Source organism: Thamnophis elegans, chromosome 15, assembly GCF_009769535.1.
Source record: "Thamnophis elegans isolate rThaEle1 chromosome 15, rThaEle1.pri, whole genome shotgun sequence".
Classification (NCBI taxonomy): domain Eukaryota; kingdom Metazoa; phylum Chordata; class Lepidosauria; order Squamata; family Colubridae; genus Thamnophis; species Thamnophis elegans.
This window is the reverse complement of record NC_045555.1, coordinates 3,116,417-3,122,470: the sequence shown is the minus strand read 5'-3', so window position 1 is coordinate 3,122,470 and position 6,054 is coordinate 3,116,417. Positions and strand designations below refer to the sequence as shown.

Below are 6,054 nucleotides of genomic sequence, written 5' to 3'. Positions count from 1 at the left end.
ACACAACCTACTAAGACACAGGCTAACAATACCAATAATGGTTTCTCTGTACTTTGGGATATAGAAGTGAGTTCCAATCCTGTTCTATGCTGGACCAGGATGTGTTGTGAAACCCAAATAATTAATTGTGCTTACCTAATCACGTCTTCTAAGCCCAGTTGGTTTTGGCTTAGTGTGTCATTGCGGTTGCAAACCATGGCATATATAACATTTTCTGGAGCAACCAGTCACTTAGCCAGGTTTTCCTGAAGAACAACGAACTGCTGTTTCCGCTCCCAGCAAAAACCACAAGGGCCCTCCAGGAATTCATGTCAAACTGCTTTATTACATCTTAAATAACAGTACATTTTAATATAGGATCTATCTTGCATCCACTTTCTTGAAGTACACTGACTTTTAAAATTAAATACAAAAAGTGAAGGAACCGGGGTGCAGAGTAAGCTCTGCAGAGATTTATCTCAAATGGGGGCAGAGGGGGGGAGCAAGGGAAGAGGAAAGAGGGTGATTTATTTAAAAAAAAAAAAATCCAAGGTGCCAAATCCAGGCCTTTAAAAAAAAAAATGCACGATTACAGCACATTGTGTACAGAATGTTGCAAGGGGGGAAAAACGCAAGAGTGAAAAGAGGATTTTTTTAAAAAAATCACTGCTTTAAAAAAAGGGGGGGGGAAGGGAGGAGAAGAGGAAGAATCAAAAAACTTTATCCAAACAATTTGCTGTCCAAATGGCCTGTCAGCTTTCAAAATGCAAAGGGGATTTAATTTTTTTTTTAAATTTCTTCTTTCTCTACTCCAAACTTGAATCTAAGGGATTATTTAAATAGCTTGCTTTTTTTGCTTTCAAATTTGCTTTTTTTTTTTTGAGGGAGGAGGAGAAAGGAGCGGAGGGGGGTGGAATGGAGAAACCTTATTAAAAATGATAACTTTGATCACCCTACTTCCAGATGTGCAAAAAAAAAAAAAAGTCTGGAGACTTTTCATTCGTCGGTTCAAATCAGTTTTTAACGCACCCCAGTGTGGCGGCAGTAAGGAAAATCAGCAAAGGTTACTAATTGCTTGTTTTCTTTTTTAAAAAAAATTAAAAGAAAAAGGATGAGGTTAATTTCTCGAAAGAAAACACAAGAGAAGGACGTCTTAGTTTTATTATGCACTTCAGCGTTTCTACAGCATGCGATTCTAGGAGTAATCCAACATCCACCCACCCCAGCTGGCAAATACCAAACATTCCCCCCCCCCCCAACAACTTTTTCCATTGTAATGGTTGAATTTAGAAGAACCTCAGAATCGTGTTTTTCACTAAAAAATAAAAAAAATTGATTTGGATCTTGCCTCAGATCCAGCCAAAGGTTCCACGGGTGGGGGTTACATTTTTCCTTTCTTTCTTTCCCAGCCTTTGCTCCTGAAAACCCTAAAACCCACCCAATTCTGGCTGTTTATTGAAATTATGGGATAGTCGTTAGTCCATTAAACTGAGCCGATAGGAAATGAAAAATTGGCCTGCTGCCAGGTGAGATTGAGGAAAAATAAAGAGGGGGAACGTATATATTTTTTTTGTTACCCACAGAAGTGATTTTTTTTTAAACATTCATTACCATGTACAGTGTGCTTGGTTATCTGCTTAACATTATCATATATATGCAATATTTGTGCAACAATTTGTGACATTAAGACAGATTTTTTTTTAAAAAAAAAAAGGATAAAAGAAAGGATAAAAGAAATTCCAGGGAGTAAATTTACAGCATTTTAACAACTCCAGAAACATCTGGGTTGGGACTCCATCTCTCTTGGTTCAAAATTTGGACCATAAAAAGCAAATTTGCGTTTAAAAAATAAAATAAAAAGTTTTAAGAAAAGGGAAAAAGGATATGGAAACATGGACCAAAAAAAAAAAGGAGAGGAGATACCATTCTTGCTACAAACGTGAGTTTCAGAAATGAGATTTAAAACGAAACCTTCCCACCATAATCCATAAAGTCAGTATCATTTGTCTTTTTTTTTGTTTAAACTATAGTGAAACTTAAATGGTTATCTTTTACTTTTGACAAGGTGTTTGTTTTCCTTACTTATTTATCATATCATTTACTTTGCTTTTAAGTTTTGCCCGGGCATGCTTACAACAAGCGTGTGATTTTCTTTTTAATTTTTTTTCTGTTTTTTTTCTTTAAACAAACCCCACCCCAAAATAATGATAATAACAACATGTGGTCCCCAATGGAATGCACAATTTTGATCTCTTTTGCTATTACTGGTATAACAATCGTGATTCCTCTTTGGAGAGAGAGAATTGTGCTCTTTTGCTTTCGGCGAACAAGAGGCGTGAAAAGATATTTTGCCCTTTGGTGGTAGGGTAGGAAGGGGGAAGGGGAGGAGAGAGAGAGAGTGGAAGGCAGAGAAGGGGATCCAAGTTAGTATATTGAGTTGGATACATTATTTTAAACTTTCAACCGTTGGGAAAAAAAATTCTTCTGATCAGCGGGGAGTCCACAGACTTTCCTGAAAGAGAATACACAGAGAAAAAGAAACCTTAGTTAGGAAGCAAAGCTACTGGGGATATATTTATATATATCTATATAAGCTTTAAAATCTTACACGGGAAAAGACCCGAATATAACAAGACCAGCATACCTACACCCCCGTGAAAATCTACGAAAACAAGTTAGATAGATAGATAGATATAAATCAGTGGTGGGTTTCAAAAATCTTCTGTAGGTGTGGCCTGCTTTATGGGAGTGTTTTGCCGGCCATGTGACCAGATGGGAGTGGATTGGCAGTCGTGTGACTGGGTAGGCGTGGCCAACTCATAAAATGTGGTGAAACTCACTTAACAACGCTCTTGCTTAGCAACCAAAGTGTTGGCTTAGAAACTCTGGCATTTGAAGCACACAAGTCTCAAAGCTGTCACGTTACAAGATCCTCGCACCCCTAACCCTTTAGGAAAAAACCCCCAGGGGGGGTTCAAACTTGACAGCTTTAAGACCTGTGGACTTCAACTCCCAGAATTCCTCCTCCAGTCATGTTGGCTCAGGAACTCTGGCATTGAAGTGTGCAAGTCTTAAAGCTGTCAAGTTACAAGACCCTTGCACCCCTAATCCTTTAGAAAAAAAAATCCCCAGGGGTGTTCAAACTTGACAGCTGTAAGACTTGTGGACTTCTAACTCCCACAATTCCCCCTCTCACATTTATCTTGATGATATGCGGACGGGTGGGGAGAGGGAGCTGGAGCCGGTTCTAAACGGACCCCACCCCTGATATAGATAGATAGATGATAGATAGACACTTAAAGTTTGAAATTTAATTAGTAGTTACATCGGGCATGATACATTGACACTTAAAGCTTGAAAATTAATGTAGAATGTGTAACTCCTTAGCATCAGAGGATGTTAATATAAGGCAAATGGCAGTTGGAACAGAGTTCCTTTCAGTTGGGGAGAGGGAGTAGATTGTCTAACTCCTTAGCATCAGAGCGTATTAATATAAGGCAGTTGGAACAGAGTTCCCATTCAGATGGGGAGGGGGAGTAGAACTCCTTAGCATCAGAGTGTGAATATATGAAATACTAATGATCCGATGGTCATTTTGAAAAATCCTTTCTTAGCGAGCACCTAGAAGCCAAGAGGAAATTACGTGCCAAATTTCAAGTTTGTAGGCTTTACAGTTATGGAGATTTCGTGATGAGTGAGTGGTATTTGGCTTTTATACATATATATAAAGATAATCCTCAACTTGCAACCACAAATGAGCTCAAAATTTCCATCGCTAAGCAAGAGATGTTAAAGGAGTTTTGCTCCCCCTCACCCCATTTTACGATCTTTCTTGCCGCTGTGCGAAATGAATCGTTGCAATAGCTAAGTTAGTCACGGCGGCTATTAAGTGAACCAGGCTTCTCCATTGAGGTTGCTTGTCAGAAGGTCACAAATGGGGATCAAGACACACACACACACACACACACACAATGCAACAATCATAGGTACATGTCAGTTTGCCAAGTGGCCGGATTTTGGTCATGTGACCATGGGGATGCTGCAACGGCCATAATCCATTTTTCCCCCAGTGCCGTTGTTAATTGGAACAGTCACTCAGCGAAATGTTGTAAGCCAAGGACTGTACTTAACAAAGCCACTGATGGCTTTGCCCTCTTGTTCAGCCACGTCTCCAGCTCAAGCACAGAACAGACAAATGGACAGGCAGCCACTTACTACCCGTGAAGGACCTAGCATCCCTTAAACTGGAATGTTTTGTTCCTAACCCTGATGATCATTTGATACAATGATGGTTTCCCTGCCCCTCAGGCCAGGATTAGGCTGGACACTTTTGCTGACTGTTCTCCCTCCCCAAACCCCATAATCCACTTTAAGGGAAGATGGAAGCAGATTGCGGCACGTTTCCCCCAGCCCGCTATTTTGGGGAAGGGGAGCGTGGGAATGGATACCTACAGGCTTCAGTTCCAGATCTTGAGGAAGCTATCCCACGATCCTGTTGCCACCGCCATGCCATCGTCAGTCACACCTAAGCAACTGACGCGGTTATCGTGACCAGCTAAGACGCCTGCAGGGAGGGGGGGAGAGAGAAGAGGAGAATGAAACACAATGCAGGAGGAGAGTTGCAATACAGCCAAGTAACAAATGTATATGCACAGAGAATCATGTCATTTGGGGGGGGAGGAAGAGAGGGAGGAAGGAGAGAGAGAGAAAGCAAGAAAGAAGAAAGGACAGAGAAAGCAGGAAGGAAGGGAAAGGGAGGGAGGGAAGGAAGGGGGAGGAAGGGAGGAGAGAGAGAGAAAGAGAGAAGGACAGAGAAAGCAGGAAGGAAGGAAGCAGGAGGGAGGGAGGGAGGGAAGGAAGGGGGAAATAATCATGAGTGGCTGAATTTTTGTTCAAGGATTTGATATTCACTCATTCCCCCACCTTCCTCCCCCATGTCTTCCCTCATCCACCACTGCTCTTCCCCAGCCACGTGCCCCCCTTTCGCCCCCACCCAAAAAGAGGGCCAAGGCTGACCTGCTCTGTCCGCTTTGAGCGTGTCCCACACGTTGCAGTTGAAGTCGTCGTAACCAGCTAGCAGGAGGCGTCCGCTCTTGGAGAATGCTACGGAGGTGATGCCACAGATGATGTTGTCGTGGGAATAGACCATGAGCTCTTGGTCGGCACGGAGATCGAAAAGCCGGCACGTGGCATCGTCGGAGCCAGTGGCGAAAGCGTTGCCATTGGGGAAGAACTGCGTGGGGAGAAAGGAACAAGTGGTGATTGGTGGTTGGCCAGGGGTTCAGACTGGGTTTGCCATTTCTGTCCCTCTATTCGGGACAGGCATCTGGGGTGGGCAGGTGTCCCTGCTTAATTATATGAATATATTTTTTTAAAGAATACTGTTTTTATGCTTTTAATATTTTATTTTGTATGCCCTCTGTGAGGGACATGGCCAATTCCTCAATTGGATGGATGGACAGACAGACAAGAAGATAGGTAGGTAGGTAGGTAGGTAGGTAGGTAGGTAGGTAGGTAGGTAGGTAGGTAGGTAGGTAGGTAGGTAAAAAAGTTAGGAGGGAGGGAGGGAGATGGGTGGATGGATGGATGGATGGATGGATGGATGGATAGGCAGGCAGGCAGGCAGGCAGGCAGGCAAGAAAGTTAGTTGATAGATAGATAGATAGATAGATAGATAGATAGATAGATAGATAGATAGATAGATAGATAGACAGACTGACAGACAGACAGACAGACAGAGACAGAAAGTTAGGAGATAGGTAGGTAGGTGGAGAGAGACAGACAGTCATACAATTAGAGATAGATATGATGGATGGATGGACAGACAGACAGACAGACTGATAGAGACAAGAGAAAAAGAGAGAATACAGATAGAACAATATAGAATAGATAAATAGACCGATACAATGGGAAGATTATCCATCCATCCATCCATCCATTTAGATATAAGTAGATAGAGGGAGGGAGGGAGGAGTCTTTGCATTAGATCTACTCCCTAGTAGGAAATCTTGTCTCCATTCCATCCAGGGACCTCACAGCATTAACGGTCAACAATGACAGACAGCCCGAACTGCC

General features: G+C 42.3%; 1 protein-coding gene across 1 annotated transcript in view; it reads right to left on the bottom strand.

The window, feature by feature from the left end:
* Positions 1-305: 305 nt before the first annotated feature.
* The window catches only part of GNB1 (G protein subunit beta 1), a 56,998-nt gene continuing 51,249 nt past the window's right edge, over positions 306-6,054 (bottom strand). The window contains exons 9-11 of the mRNA XM_032231880.1: positions 4,996-5,212; positions 4,432-4,543; positions 306-2,491 (exon numbers count right to left, since the gene is read on the bottom strand). Of these exons, the coding sequence (XP_032087771.1) occupies positions 4,437-4,543; positions 4,996-5,212 (324 nt within the window). The 3' untranslated portion in view covers positions 306-2,491; positions 4,432-4,436. The remainder of the gene's footprint in view (positions 2,492-4,431; positions 4,544-4,995; positions 5,213-6,054) is intronic.